The sequence below is a fragment of the Balaenoptera physalus genome, assembly GCF_965194825.1.
Source record: "Balaenoptera physalus genome assembly, chromosome: 8".
In the NCBI taxonomy this organism is placed as follows: Eukaryota; Metazoa; Chordata; class Mammalia; order Artiodactyla; family Balaenopteridae; genus Balaenoptera; species Balaenoptera physalus.
In genome coordinates, this window is record NC_138887.1 from 76373562 (window position 1) to 76389093 (window position 15532).

At 40.6% G+C, this 15532-nt stretch overlaps 2 protein-coding genes and 1 long non-coding RNA gene across 6 annotated transcripts in view; 1 reads left to right on the top strand and 2 right to left on the bottom strand.

Moving 5' to 3' along the window:
• The window catches only part of TRIL (TLR4 interactor with leucine rich repeats), a 137481-nt gene extending 131594 nt beyond the window's left edge, over positions 1-5887 (bottom strand). The window contains exons 1-2 of the mRNA XM_082471797.1: positions 5864-5887; positions 1465-1521 (exon numbers count right to left, since the gene is read on the bottom strand). The gene's annotated coding sequence lies outside the window, so the exon portion shown is untranslated. The remainder of the gene's footprint in view (positions 1-1464; positions 1522-5863) is intronic.
• Positions 1-15532, top strand: part of LOC309665569 — a 61549-nt gene that overhangs the window by 10199 nt on the left and 35818 nt on the right. Inside the window, exons 2-7 of the long non-coding RNA XR_014266497.1 lie at positions 3501-3633; positions 7161-7271; positions 10138-10239; positions 10325-10380; positions 10787-12583; positions 12684-12793. This is a non-coding gene — a long non-coding RNA (uncharacterized lncRNA). The remainder of the gene's footprint in view (positions 1-3500; positions 3634-7160; positions 7272-10137; positions 10240-10324; positions 10381-10786; positions 12584-12683; positions 12794-15532) is intronic.
• Positions 20-15532, bottom strand: part of CPVL (carboxypeptidase vitellogenic like) — a 148196-nt gene continuing 132683 nt past the window's right edge. For 2 of the 4 annotated variants that reach the window (XM_082471975.1, XM_082471976.1), the window contains one exon: positions 20-1651. In XM_082471975.1, the coding sequence (XP_082328101.1) occupies positions 1511-1651 (141 nt within the window). In that variant the 3' untranslated portion in view covers positions 20-1510. Of the gene's footprint in view, positions 1652-3648; positions 5950-15532 lie in introns of those variants that run through there. The other 2 variants (XM_082471972.1, XM_082471974.1) reach the window with 2 other exon arrangements.

Below are 15532 nucleotides of genomic sequence, written 5' to 3' on the forward strand. Positions count from 1 at the left end.
CTGCAGAAAACAAAAGAAAAAAGAAATGGGAGGTGGCAGGTAGGACCATGAATCTAGTCTGAGACACACTGAATTAAAATGATCACTAAGATCCCTTCCAGCTTTAAACATTAAAGAATCTATTGCATTTCTTCCGTGGAACATTATTCAATATCACTAGAGTTTGTTAATGATAAAGTTCTTCAAATGTGGTGTTTTATTTGTGCTTGACTGATCTCAACAACTCACAGTATCCGATTGGTTTAATATCAATTCACAATGAGCAGGATGATATATACTGAAGTTGTCTCCAGTCTCTCATCCTCCTGGAAAACTTGTTTTCTTTGCCCCCAAGTTGTCAAACTAGCAAATTATTAGACTTCTCTTTCTAACAGGTTACAAGTGTTAGAATCCCATAGTGGTAAGTGCCATTCGTCGTATTGATGATTCTGGGCTAAGTAATTGTTGATGCTTCAAAATTATTATTTAGCCACTGTACTGGCACTGGTGGGGTGTTTCCTGGGAACCAGCCATTTGGGGAAAACTCCCAATAGTGAAACCCTCAGGGTAATTACTCTAGTCTCCTGTGGGTGTAAGAACCCTATTGATAATCAGTGCATGACTCTCACATGATTTTTAGAGGTGATAGATTATAAGTACCAGCTTAACTAATCCAGAGTGATTTTCCATCCGAGACAGGTGGCTACAAACACCTGCCAGAAGAATAAACAAAAATGACTAGCATTTACAGAGTGTTTGTCATGTGCCAGGCACGGTTCTAAGCCCTTCACAGGTTTTAAATCATTTAATCCTTCAGTAACACCATGAGGAAAGTACAGTTATTAGCTTCATTTTATAGATAATGTAATGGAAGCAAGAAGAGGTTAAATAACTGGCGCAAGGTCGCACAGCTAGTAAGTGACAGAGCTGAGACTTGAACTCACACTTTATGAAAATTGTCATTCACACTTTTCACGTGAATCTTTGATCACAGTGTCCTTGTCATCACTAGAGTCATTTTTCAGATACATAACATTTTCCAGAATGTCATCTGCCATTTCATACACGTTGTTTGAACTATTGGATTTTTTAATATGATTCTGTCAGTGGAAATTTTCCAAGCCACCAATACTTATTCACATACAATTAGGTCACATGTTTTCTTTATTCCTACTATAGGTATATAGCCATGATCTCCAAAATACTACCACTTAATGATATTGTTTCCTCCCCCATCACTATACTTATTTTTCAATGAAGAATAGCCTTTTGTTATTACAGAAGCAGCATATATGCATTGTAGAAAACCAGAAAATACAGAGAGCAACAATAAGAAGATAAATATCATGTTCCCACTGTGGTAGGCTGGATAATGGCCCTTCAAAGATATCTATGTCCTGATCCCCAGAACTTGTGAACATGTTAAGTTACATGGCAAAGGGGAAGAAAGGTTGCAGGTGGAATTAAGGTAGCTAATCAGCTGACCTTGAGATGGGAGAGTATCCTGGATTATCTTCATGGAACCCGATTATCACGAAGGTCCTAAAAAGTGGAAGAGGGATGCAGAAGAGAAGTTCAGGGCGATCAATACGAGAAGAACTTGACCTGCTGTTGCTGGCTTTGAAGATGAAGGAAGGACCATGAGACAGGGAATGTGGGCAGCCTCTAGAACCTGGAAAAAGCAAGGAAATGGATTCTCCCCTAGAGCCTCCAGAAAGGAATGCAGCCCTGCCAACACCTTGATTTGGCTCAGTGATACCATGTTGGACTTCTAACTTACAGAAGAAGTTTAATCCACCAAATTTTTGGTAATTTGTGTGCAACAATAGAAAACTAATACACCCACCAACCAGAAACTGTTAAGTGTTAATATTTTATTACATATATTTCTAGATCATTTTATACACACATATGTATTTTTTTAACTAAAACAAGATCATGATGCTGTAAAGAGTTTGTTTTCCTTTAATAATAATCTTTCTCTTTCCCTGTCAATAAATTTTCATAGCATCTAATACTGCAATCATATTGAAATTACCCTAATTGTTCCCCAGCTATTCCCCCAAAGCTGGTTTGTCCAAATCAGGATTTAGGTCTGGGCCATGCATTTTTAATGGTTTTATGTCCCTTAGGTATTTTTAATCTAAAACAGTCCGTTTTTTCATCTACTAATTTTCCTTCTCAATGTTTGTCTGATTGCTTCCTCATGTGGTCACTTAGCTTGCTCCTCTGTCCCCTGTATTTCCTATAAATTGGAAGTTACATCAAAGAGCTTGGTCAATTCACGTGAATAAAATTTTGTCTAGAATACATTTTGGGTGCTGTTGTGTGTTTCATATGGCACTCCATCAGGAGGTACATGCCATCTGGTTTCCACCATTAGATACTGAAACTCAGACTGTCCTCTGGTTATGGGATGGCAGCCCGAGCTTGCTGCTCTAGAGGGATGTTATTCCCCTGTAACCAGAAAGTATTCTGTGTGGATTTACTTTAATACCATACAGATGTGCAGTTTCCCCTCAACTATGCACCTACTGGCCTGCTCCATCTGACAGCCCTTTCCTGAATTACTGTTCATTAGAAATCACAAAATGGTGATTTTTCTAATGCTATCATTTTTTTCTATATTAATTAGCTGCCATTTCTTAGTGAAGAGACTCTTTCCCTAATCAACTAGATCTGTTTGTTTACCCTGACAAACATTTTGGACTGGGGAAGCATTTTGGACTGCTTCTTCCTTTAGTCATCAGTTCTCAAAGGGAGGAATTTAACAACAACCTCAATGATGACAACTAATTTTTTCTGCCTTTCTCTTTTCGAGTATCATTATGAGCTCACAGACTTTCACAAAATCAGGGTATTTCTTTCTATAATTCTTCTGTGTGATCATGTTACCAATTTGATATATGTTTAGGTTTGTCAATTCTAGTATTTTTTTTAGTTGTAATTTTTTAACAGGTAATGCATTTATATAATTCAATATCAAAATTATATGGAAAAATATTCACAAAGAATTCTTATTTTTACCCCTGCTCCCTTCCCTCCTACATAACAATATTTTATTAGTTTCTTATTTATATGTCCAGTGTAGTGGGGGTTTTTTGCATATATAAGTGTGTGTGTGTATGTGTGTGTGTGTGTGTGTGTGTGTGTGTGTGGTGTAGATATATAGCCTTACTTTAACCCCTCTCCAATTCGTATATATACCCCTTGCTTTTTTTCTTCCACTTAATGGTATATTTTGGAGATCTCTCTATATCAGTACACAGAAGCCTTTCTCATTCTCTTTAGAACTTCTTAGAACTCCATTGTGTGATGTCCTGCAGTTTATTCAACCAGTTGCCTGTTATTGAACCCTTGCATTCTTTCTAACCTTATATTATTGCAAAAAAATGCTTCAGTGAATATACGTGTACATTTATTATCTTGTACTTGAGCAGATATAAAGGTAAATAGATTCCTAGACTTTGCATTGCTGGGTCAAAGGGTTATTATATCAGTAATTCTCTTTGTGTTTCTAGATTATCCTGCAAGGACTCAATACTTTTAACTACTATGCTAAATTGCTTCTTGAAGGTCTTGGTGTCATCACACAGATGAGTGCATTTAAAAAAAAATGAAGCCTTAAAATAAAAAAATATTAACAACACTAAGGTGAGACCATGTAGCAACTATCTATAGAACTCTTGTACAATGCTGGGGGGAGCATAAAATGATACAATCATTCTAGGGGACTGTTTGGCAAATTCTTTATTAAGTTAAACATGCACCTATCCCATAGCCAAGAAATATCACCTCTAGGTATTTACCCAAGAGAAATGAAAACATGTTTCTGAAAAAGAATTTAAGAAGAATATCCAGAGTAGCCTTATTTCTAATAACCCTAAACTGGAAACAACTCAAATGTCCATTAACAGTAAATGGATAAACAAATTGTGGTATATCTGTAGAATGTCACTCAACCATAAAAAGGAATGACATGTATTGATACATTAGTAATGTGGATAAATCCCCAAATAATTACGCTGAGTAAAAGAAGCCAGACCAAAAAAGTACCGTGGGTTCCATTTATATGAAGTTCTAAAACAGATAATGCTAATTTATGGTGATTGAAATCAGAATGGTGGTGGCCTCTGTGAGTGCTGGGAATTGGCTAGATAGGATCAAGATACTAGGGAACTTTCTGGGGTGATGGCAGTGTTCTATATTTTGATTAAGGTTGATTACCTGAGTGTATACAATGATCAACAGTCATAACTGAATGCTTAATATCTTTGTAGTCATTTCATTGTATCATGTAAATTATGCCTTCAATTTTTAAAAATTTGGTCCTCAGCAAGACTCTTTAAGAAGTGACATAGCCTTCTTCCCTCATCACCCCAACCCTGTCTCCTCTCTTGTTCTGGATCTCTTAATACTCTTTACCTCTATGACCCAGTCTTACATTTGACTAGCTTTTACTTTTATAGGCCCAAGTCTTAACTCCCCGAGTAGGTTGTAAGTATCCTAAAACAGAGTTAGGATCATGCCACCTCAATACCCTTTACAACAATGGTTGTTAACCTAGGCTGCATATTATTAGAATCACCTGGTGTCTTAGCTCAGCCTGCCATAACAAAATACCAGGGGCTGTGTGGCATAAACAACAGAGATTTATTTCCTCACAGTTCTGGAGGCTGGAAGTTCAAGATCAGAATGCCAGCATAGTCAGGTTCTGGTGTGGCCTCTCTTCCTGGCTTTCAGATGACTGCCTTCTCACTGTGTCTCACATGGCAGAGACGGAGAGCAAGCTCTCTGGTGTCTCCTCTTATAAGGACACTAATGCCACCATGAAGGCCCCACCTCATCACTTCATCCAAACCCAATTACCTCCCAAAGGCCCCATCTCCAAATACTATCACATTGGGGGTTACAGCTTCAACATATGAATTTGAGGGGGCCACATTCAGTGCATAGCACTTGGGAACATTAAAAAAAAAATTAGCAGTGCTTGAATCTCATGCCCAGAGATCCTGATTCTCTTGATCTGAAGTGGGACCTGGACATCTGTATTTCTTTTAGATTCCCCCATAACATGCAGCTAGGGTTGAGGACTACTCTATACCTTCCTGTTCAAGGTGAGGTCTGTGGACCAACAACATCAGCTTGTTAGAAATGCAGAATCTCTGGTCCCATCCCAGACTGGTGAACCCAAATTTGTATGGTAACAAAATCCCCAGCTGATTCCTTCGCACCATAAAATTTGAAAAATGCTGGTTTATGGCATCTTGCATAGACTCTCATATAAGAATGCTTCATCAGTCAATTCCTGTTTAAATCCAAATAGATGAACATTTTTTTCAGCAAACCAAATTTCAGCTTTTTTTCATCTTGGAAGCCTGACAGGGTGCAGATCTTGCCTACAAATAATTGCACCTTAGTGTGAAGCTTTTACATATTGCCTGTATATCACTGTCTATTAACAAAAAAGCAGCAAATAGACCCAATGTTAAAAACAAAATCCCAATGTTTTTGAAAATATTTATACTACCATCCCAGCAATTCTATCACAATGAATGATTACTTCCTTAGCTTCAGGTGAGCTTTAAAATTGACAGTGAAACAGAATAAGGTACTTCTACTCCAACTGAAAGAGAAGTGGCATTTAGCACAGAGTCTGAATACTGTGTAACTAATAAATAATTCAGTAAACTAGGGAAAGAAAAAACATGCAAGCTTAAACAAACAGCAGAGAATTCCTAATGCTTAAAATATCCTTAAGGTTGGGAAATGAGAAGATTATTATATATGATGCTATTATGTGGCATAGAGTGCTAGGTTTCAAAAGATTTGATTACAGTAATTATGCTTAATACTAAAAATATAGAAAGGAATGCAGTCTTACCTGATGTTTCAGAAGGCACTTCAAGGTCTTGTCATCCATCAAGATCATCAATGTGGTCTTCAATATGAATGTGGCTCATGAAAGTACTGAATATGAGATTCCAGGCTGACACACTAAAAATGATGAATTTCCACTTTCCCTTTTCAGAAGTATCTAATGGATAGTTCTTTATTTTTAAGAACCATTAATATGAGAACCTTTGTGTTTAAAATATCCTCTGAATTCAGTATAAGTGTGTTTTTAAACTCCAACCTCAAGGATAATTTCTGCTACTGCCGATTGGTCTCCTCATTTTCCTTTCTGTCCCTAATTGATAACTTCCTCATTATTAATGATATAATTAAATGGTTTGATAAATTGTATCAAAATAACTTTCTGGTTTAGTTCATAGCACCTTTATGTTCTATCCAATAAACGAAAAAGAAAAAGAAAAAATGCTAATCTCTGTTAAGTACACATACATGTATACACACCTACAAATTCACCTTTATTTATTTATTTATTTAAAACCTTACGTATTTTTTTGGCAGTGCCACGGCTTGCGGGACCTTAGTTCCTTGACTAGGGATTGAACCTGCGCCCCCTGCAGTAGAAGCGCGGAGTCTTAACCACTGGACCGCCAGGGAAGTCCCACAAACTCACCTTTCAAAGAAGGGAGCCTCAGTAATGTTTTGTATTTAAATTCCATTTCCCAATGCTTACGGTTGACATTCATCTAATTAGTGATCTGATTCAACCCAAAACGTTTTTATGGGATGCCTATTGTGTGCCCAACAGAAATACGCTTTGAAACTAAAAATCCTTTTTTCTTAATTGAATTATAGTTGACTTAAAATATTATATTTGAAACTAAAAATCTTTTATATTGGGTAAACATAATGAGAATTTATATCCATCCCAGTATTGCAAATATTGAGTAAAGACCTTGCTGGTTCAGTAAAAATCAATTTAAAAGGATTTTTTTCCCCATTCCTTCCAAAACAACCTAGAAGATAATGGCATTTCTCCCTTAAACATTATATAAGAAAATCTCCTTTACATTAATAAGGTAATACACAGACAGAATTTTTTAATTTACTTTTCTCCTTTTAGCAAAGATTTTTTTCTATTTTTATTAAATTGTAATGAAAAATAATAAATACACTTCTTAAAAACAATTGAAACATTAGAAAAGGATATCCAGTGGGAAGTAGGTCCACATCTCTCAGAAGTGTTCCATGCACATACAAACATATGTTTTATATCAATTTATAACTCTATCTTTGCGTATCATCTTATTCTCTGCTTTTTTTCACAGGTACCATGTACTCTTCTGTACCTTGATATTTTTCACTTAAGTAATTTTGGAGGTTTTTCCAGAACAGTACATGTAGATCAAGCTCATTTTCAATGCTGCATGGTATTCCAGGTATGGATTTAACCATCCACTATCCATATACATTTAAGTTTTTTTCTAGGCTTTTGATATTCTATACAGTGTTTAATAAATAATGTGAAAATGTGTCCTTGCACCTAGATGCTAATATCTGCAGAATAGAATCTTGAAAATAAAACTGCTGTGTCCAAGAATATGTGCATCTATAATTTTGATACATAATGCCACATTTCCCTTCAAAACGCTTGACCCAGTATGCAGTATCTCCAGAAGGGTTTGAGGGTGCCTGTTTGCCTGTATGGGTGCCCATACATCATTTTAGCAATTCATTCCTCACTCTCTTATATCATCAGTGTCTCCCGCTCTACTGGATCACTACAGTCGGAATACGAACATGCTGTTGTTTCTTGCATCTTAAAAGAAAACAAACATTTATTGACCCCGCTTGCCCAGTCCATTAATGCCCCATTTGTCTGCTTCCCTTTTGTGGCAAAACTACTAGAAAAATGATGTCTACACTTACTGTCTCTAATCCTTCTCTGTCTTCTTGAATCTTCTCCAGTTAGGAATTTCAGCCTCACCACTTTACCAAAACTGCTTCCGGCAAGTTGCCAATGACCACTGCTTCAGTAGTGGTGAATTCTTAGTCTTCACCTTGCTCTGCTTTTGAGCAGCCTTTGACAGGGTTGATCCATCCATTTTTCTTGGACCATTTCTCTTGGCTTCAGTGATGCCACACTCTCCTCCAGCCATACAAGCTGCTCCTTCTCACTTTCCTTTGTTGGTTTCTTCCCATCTCCATGACGTCTTTTCTTTTTTTTTTTTTAATAAGTTTATTTATTTATTTATGGCTGCATTGGGTCTTCGTTGCTGTGCACGGGCTTTCTCTAGTTGTGGCGAGCGGGGGCTACTCTTCGTTGCGGCGTGCAGACTTCTCATTGTGGTGGCTTCTCTTGTTGCAGAGCACGGGCTCTAGAGCACAGGCTCAGTAGTTGTGGCGCACGGGCTTAGTTGCTCCGCGGCATGTGGGATCTTCCCGGACCAGGGATCGAACCCATGTCCCCTGCACTGGGAGGCGGATTCTTAACCACTGGGCCACCAGGGAAGTCCCTCCATGACGTCTTGATGTTGGAGTGGCCCAGGTCCCGGTCTTTGGACCTCATCCCTGCCTGTGCCTCTCCTTTGGCAATCCAGTCTACCCACATGGCATTAAATACCTTGTCTGTCTCAAAGACCCCAAATTGTCTGGTTGATCCCTGGCCTGGATCTCTCTCCTAAATACAAACTTGTGTGTTGAACTACCTACTCGATATCTCTACTTGCATATCAGAGGGATCTCAAATTAGACATGTCTAAAGTGTGGTATTTCCCTAAAACTTCTTTCTTCCACACTCTATCCCATTTCAGGTTATAGTCATTCCATCCTTCCAGTAACTCAGACAAAAAAACTCTGAAGCATTCTTTTTTTTTTTCTTTTAAATTTATTTTATTTGATTTTATTAATTAATTAATTTTTTTAACATCTTTATTGGAGTATAATTGCTTTACAATGGTGTGTTCAGAAGCATTCTTGACCTCACGCTTTTGTTCACACTTCACATCCAACCCACTAGGAAACCTTGTTGGCTCTACCTTCAGAATATATCCAGATTCTGTCCACAACTTGGCACTTCCACCTGCAACACCCCGGTCCAGGCAGCTGTCATCTCTCACCTGGATTATTTCAGTAACTTCCCGCTTCCATTCTCGCCCCCCACCATCTGTTCTCCATAGCACAACACAGCAACCAGAGTGATCTTGTTATTACCTATCAAATCACATCACCCCCTGCTCAAAACATTTCCATGGCTCACAGAGTTTAAAGGCAGAATGTGACTCTCCCCCCACCCCCTGAGAACATTCCTCTCTCATCTCATCTCCTATTACTCTGCTCCTCTCTCTCTCTGCTCTAGTCCCATTGGCCTTTTTGCTATTCTTCTGGTGCCAGTGCAGGCATAAGCTAAGGGATCTAAGGGAAGAAAAGAACAGAATCCAGAAATGGACTTATCTGTATATTTAAATGCTTTATTTAAAATGCTTGTTTTAGCATTTACTGAAAAGGGGGGAAATGATACACTTTCCAAGAAATGGTTTTGGGACATTCAGGAATGAAATGCAGGCAGATCTAAAGTCTGAGCCTCCTGGGTGATACTCTGTGAAATTGCATTTCATTTCACCCTATCTCCTAGTTAACACTCAGAAACACAGGGGTTGTTTTGCACCCCATGAGTATGTAGGCACGTTAGCAGAGTCTCGGGAACAAACAGATGTGAGGCAGGGCCAGGAGGGAATAAAAGCCCACGAGTGTACTTCTAGGCTACAGTGGAACCCTCAGTGCTCAAGACAGTACCATCCACAGCTGCCTATCTCCTTTGCGGACCTGGGAAGCTGTGGCTGTGTCTGGGAGCACGCCGTCTTATCTCTTACCTTCTCTATGGAGATATAACCATCTCTACGTGTTTCCACATCATTTGCCATCATAACTGGTACATTGAACAAGCAGGTCTTAGAAGGTTCAATTGCAAAGCAACATTATTTGTATTTCCAAGTATCTTCTATAATCCACTCCATGGGATATTTCTTTACCATCACCTAGATGAAAATTCAGGCAGACCCCTGAGTTCTCTGGTGACTCTTCAATAATACAAATGGATCTCCAGTCACTTTAAATCGCAAAAACCCACTCATTTTAGTAATTAAATTCCATGTAATAATTAAAACCTTGCTTTGCAGATAAATATTCTCATCCTCTAAGCCTGCAGTAGGGGTGGGGTTGTGATCAGCTTTTACTCTTTTTGCCCAAGCAGGGCGTCTACTCTTTTTACCCTATTATGCTAACCACAGTTTCTGGCTTCTCCAGGATGGAGATCTGGGGAGACAGAGTGGTAAGAAGAATGGAAAAGATCTTTCCTGATTGATGTTATTGTGGTCAGTCTTCTCCAGACTCGGCAGATATTTTAAGGTAACTCTCTTATGTGGGGATTCTTCAGAAACCCACCGATGAAAGAAGACACCTCCATTAAAACAGACTTCTGGATTTCCATCAGTGACAGGCTTCTGGAGAGGCAGAGCCAAGTGGCAGCCCTTGACAGCCAGCAGCAAGGTGGGTGCAGTTACTATAATGGGCAGAGTGTCTGCAGCAGCAAGCAGAGTATTTCAGCACACAAGAATCTTTGATGTTTGTTAACTGTTCATGGTGGCCCTAGGACCAAAACCGATTGGAATTCTACTAGGAATCACTTGATTTATGTAACTGGGAAATCTCTAGATCCAGTGACTAGAAACCTGAGTTGTTCAATGTAGAGTCATAGCTCATCACCCAAGTCTCAGATCTGAATCAGTTCAAAGACATAGAAATGCCCGGATCACTGATTTTGCAGCTGGGTCCAAGGAGTAGCAGCAGCAACAGCACCTGGGAATTTGTTCGAAATGCAAATTTCCAGACCCTTCCCCAGCCCTATGGACGCAGACACTCTGGAGGGAGGGTCCAGCAGTCTTTGTTTTAGCAGGAACTTCAGCTGAGTCCTGTGCATGCTAAGGTCTGAGAACTCTGACCTTAAGAGAAGGAGAGGCTGGGAAGCCTTGAGAAGGGACCCTGTAACATTGCTGTAAGTACCTAGTGTAAGTCTTCCTTTAAGTCTTCTCCAGAAGATCTGCAGCCATTAACTAGGGTAACTGCAGTGAGGAAGGAGGAATATCCAGGCCTTTGGGACATTTCTAGACATTAGCTCTGAGTCAATGCTAATCTGTAAAGCTCCAACATGCCTCTGGACCACGGAGAGGGGTTGGGGGTAGGGGTCTCGTGTGGTGATCAAATGATAAATGAAACTTTGGGGTGTGGCTGCTTCACAGTGGGTCTACTCACCCCCACTATGGTTATTTTCCCATCCCTGAATAGAGCTGTAATAGGTGTCCTCAGCGACTAAAAGAACCCCTGTATTGATTCCCTGACCTGGGTGATGAGCCTTATTATGGTAGGCAGGACCATGCGGAAGCTACCTGGAACTTCCTCTTCTTACCTAAGAGCAAACTGAAAGCAGTACCGCATCCCTGGGAGAATTGCAGAGATTAGTATTTCCATCTAATATTTGAACAATACAGGGGTTGTTCCACCACATCCTCATTTAACTTATCTGTTTGGCATGACAGAAGGAAGATGGTTATTGGAGAATGACTATGGATTCTTATAGAATCATTCAGGTACCGGACCAGATGTAGTCTCTTTACTGGATAACACAACAGTGCTTCTGGTACTTTGAAGGCAACTATTGATCTGGCAGATGCTTTTTTTTTCCTCAATACCAAATTAGCAAAGATCGCCAGATGGAGTTTGCTCCCAATTAGCAGGATCAGCAAAACACCCTCCCTGTCTTACTTCAGACCTCTGTGACTCTTCCGCTGTCTGACAAGATCTAGTCTGCAGGGGCCTTGATCATCTTGATATTCCCCAGAACACCATGCTAATATATTACATTATTGACATGGTGAGCAGGAAGCAGCACATACTCTAGATGCCTTAATAAGACATATGTATGCCAGAGGGCGGGAGAGAAACTCCAAGAAAAGTCAAAGGCCTACTACCTCAGTGAAGTTTCTAAGGGGTCCAGTGGTCTGAGAAATGTTGGCATTTCCTCTCCAAATTGAAGGGCAAATTGCTATACTTTGTACCACCTACCACTGAGAAAGAGCTACAGTGTTCTCTATCTCTTGATTTTTGAGATAACATAGGCTCTTTCTGAGTGTATTGTTCAAAGCAACATTTGAGTAATCCACAAAGCTGCCAAGTTTTGTGTGGGGACCAGCGCATAAAAAGCCTCCCTAGCAGCGTTTCTCAACATCAGCAGTGTTGACATTTGGGGGACAAAGAATTCTTCGATGTGGGAGGCTACTTGCGAATTGTAAGATGTTGTTTAGCAGCATCCCTGGCCTCTACCCCCGGTTGTGACATCCAGAAATCTCTACAGACATCGCCAGATATCCTTGGGAGAGCAAAACTGCCCTCACTTGAGAATCCCTGACCTACAGCATGTCTAGGTAAGCCTCGAGGTGAGTAAAGCACTGGCTGACACTTAACTGCAACCTCGTGAGAGACCCCGAGCCAGATCTTTCTAACTAAGCTATTCCTCGATTCCTGACTCTCAGAAACCATGAGAGATAATGAATGCTTGTTGCTAAGTTTGGGGATAATTTGTTTTGCAGCAATACACTGATCCACCAAGCCATACGGTTGGCGTACACAGCAGCAATTGTCGTCCAGTGTAGGTAGTGTACACCAGACTGGAGTTGAGCAGGTCCTGAATGTGCAGGTGAGCTCCGTGAGCAGGCAGCAACTACTCCCATAGCCCCTCCTCTTGCTGCGATGTAAGTCTCCCTCAACCCACACCTTTGTCCTTTGGGGATTGACAGGTGGTGGAGGAAGAAACTGTTTGGACCAGGTTCACAGATGGTTCCTTACAATTTGAAGGCATCAGATAGATGTGGACTGTAGAAGCATTACAGCCCAAAGCAGGAATGGGGTAAGAGAAGTTCTCTCAAGGCTGAACCCTGAGCAGTTGTCCACTTTGTCTGGATGGAGAGATGGCCAGAGTAGGGGTATATGCCAATTCGTGGGTGACTAGTGGTTTGGTATATTGGTGGCACAGGAGTCTGAGGAAGACGTTTGCAGATGAACCTCTAAATATGGGCACCCTCATATGTGAATGCTCACCGTAGGGCATCCGGGATGAGGCTCTCAGTAACCAATTGGACGGGATGCCTATTTTGTGGATGTCAGGCAGCCCCTTTCCCAGCCACCCTGAGGCTTGCTCAGTAGGCTCACGTAGGATGTGGCCATTGTGGCAGGAATCCAAGTCATGTGTGGGCTCAACAATATGGACTTCCCCTCAGCAAGGCTGCTCTGGCTGTTGTCACTGCTGGATGCCTAAGCTGCTGACAGCAGAGACTAATGCTGAGCCCTGATGCGGCATCATTCCCCAGGGGGACCAGCCAGCCACCTAGTAGCAAGTTTATTACATTGAACTCTTTCCATTATGGAAAAAAACGTTATTGGAATAGTCACACTCCTTAGAAAGGAAGGTTTAAATCATCTTGCCAGGAAGGAACCCCAAACAACTGAAGTGTTGGTTAAAGGCAAATGGAACATGGGATAGACACTGGAAGAAGCTCATTAACAATTATTATTCAACTATTATCATTATCAATCAACTAGTTTTGTTACCAGTTACCAAAACAAGAACTATTGCAACTCTGCATTTTCTTCTTTGCTTGTTAAGCATAACACTGAGTGTCATTGGTGGTTAAATTTACAATTTAGTCTTTAGGTTAAGGAATATCCAAGGTGCTATGGTGACTAAAAGAGAAGAACTGACATCACCCAGAGCTCAATACAGTGGCTGAGGCTGCCTCCTTATAGTGGCGCCACTCTGTGTTACCACCCTTTTGGGGACAGAGTGAGCCTACATTCATTTATATGACGTGGAAGTATGACGTTGGATGGATACAATGGAATGTGTGGATCTGAGTAGCAAAAGAATGGATATACCAGATTGTGTCTCTTGGCTGTTAGGTCCGAATTCATCCTTCTAGATACTCTCCGTCCCCTTTTCCAGACTCACTCATCTGGCCAATTTCATGTTAGGTTCTTCCAATGGGCGGCATAGGTAGTAGGTCCCAGTGTGCGAGAAAGAGATTAATCATTTCCCCGGCTACTGGCAGCAGCAAGGATGTGCAGCTGGGCTTGACTGCTTGTGCTACAAGCTCCACAAGCCTGGGGGTGGTTTCAGCAACATTGGCAGTAAGTAGCGACTCCTCGGATCCAGCCGAGGGACAGTGGCAGCTTCCCATTCTTTAGGTTACAGCTGCCTTCTTTGTCTGCTCCTAGCCCTTCCAGCAGTTTTTAACCAGTTCCCTACACTGCAACCTTCTCTGCTTGAAATATATACAGCGGTTTCTACTCTCCTGTTTGGACACCGAGTGCTACAGAGATCTTTCTGTATCAGAACAAAGTCAGCTTCCTCATTCTCTAGTTTAAAAAAAGAAAAAAGAAATGCATCATATTTATATAAGAAGACCCAGATAATGGATACTTAAGTTGCTCTCAATCTTCTTTCTTAATCAGTAAGGGCAATAAAGACATTTCCATTTTAGGGAAGTATCATCAAGGCATGTATTTGGCAATGTTTGTCTCTCCCTCAATCTGGAACGATACCTGCTAAAGTTCTTATGCAGGGATCTAAATGGCTATAATGAGATTCAACTAGACTCTAGAATCTAGAGAGTGGCCATCTGCAGCTAGTTATTTATTGCTTAATAAATATTCTAAAGTATTGTCCACATATATCCTAGTCTTATCTCTTCCAAACGAATTTCAAGCACCTTGAGGCTGGATCTTATATCACCTTTTGAATATGTTAATGTGTGGGGAGAAGTTTTAGTAGTGCCTCTTCCCTTATGATTAATGTCATCTGAGTGTGTCATCTGATTGGCAGTCTGGGAAGAGCCCTACATGCCTTCATGCGAATGGGGCTCAGGTTTTCTCTTGAGAAAGTAGCTGATGACGCAGCTAGCACTGCCACATAGCGTAGTGGCTCAAATCGAGGTCCAGTTAATTTTATTATTGGTCTTACTCCAAATCCCTTTCATGGAGGCAGTGCTCCTTAGAAACCATTTTCCCTTAATTATAAAATATTTTAATTGATTTGTGGGCAGTGCTCTAATTCCGCCTGTGTGGCCTGTCCCCTTGGTCCACCTCGGGGCTGGAAGGCTGCCCAGCCCAGCACAATGCCCTCGTCCCGGCGAGGCTGCCTCAGTCCCCATCTCAGCCATCTGATATTCTGCTTCCGCTAGACTAAAGAATGAAGGCCTCTTTAGCTCTTTGCTAACATCATCCTTCTACTCTGTCTTCTGATTGTATCTTCTTTAATTAAACAGCACTTTTGCTATCTTCTCATCTTTTAGGTATTCAGATCATTCTGGCATTCTACTTCCAGCTCTTAGATTTATTTGAATTTTCTAAAATGGGAAAGGTTGGGTCCTGTTTACAGTTGCCATGCCAACTCCCAATCAGCCTTTTCCTTGGGAGGATTTTTCTTTAACTGCTCTACACTTTCACAGCAACTTATAGTGTGACAGGAATCTTCAAACATTCACAAGCAACTTGGCCAATAGGGATGTGGGGCTGCAGTTCCTAAGATGAATATCCAGGCTTTTTCCACGAGGGTTCTACTTTTATAATCTTCAACATAATCCCTTTAAAG